Genomic DNA, 252 nt, shown 5'->3' on the forward strand with positions numbered 1-252 from the left:
TATCATTTACATTAAATAATGATTTGCCTTTGAAATGTATAACCAGAAAGATGGCTATCTGATATAAAGCTTGAGCCCCAATTTTTTTACGCATTTGGGCTGTGATTAATGGCTCTTTCAAGTTTCTTGGTGGCCTCCGCATAACATCTTGAGACGGCTTCTCTATATTGAGTGCAAGAACTGCTAAAGTACCTGCAATCAGTTTCATCCACAAAAGTTGAAACACCGGAAATGGAATTTTTCCTGTTGAAA

The 252-nt window shown here is 36.9% G+C and overlaps 1 protein-coding gene across 1 annotated transcript in view; it reads right to left on the minus strand.

Moving 5' to 3' along the window:
- Nucleotides 1–204: 204 nt before the first annotated feature.
- LOC111369013 (calcium-transporting ATPase 12, plasma membrane-type-like) overlaps nucleotides 205–252 on the minus strand; it is a 2,789-nt gene continuing 2,741 nt past the window's right edge. Inside the window, exon 3 of the mRNA XM_022990502.1 lies at nucleotides 205–243. Within this exon, the coding sequence (XP_022846270.1) occupies nucleotides 205–243 (39 nt within the window). The remainder of the gene's footprint in view (nucleotides 244–252) is intronic.

The sequence above is a fragment of the Olea europaea genome, chromosome 20 (assembly GCF_002742605.1).
Source record: "Olea europaea var. sylvestris chromosome 20, O_europaea_v1, whole genome shotgun sequence".
Lineage (NCBI taxonomy): Eukaryota > Viridiplantae > Streptophyta > Magnoliopsida > Lamiales > Oleaceae > Olea > Olea europaea.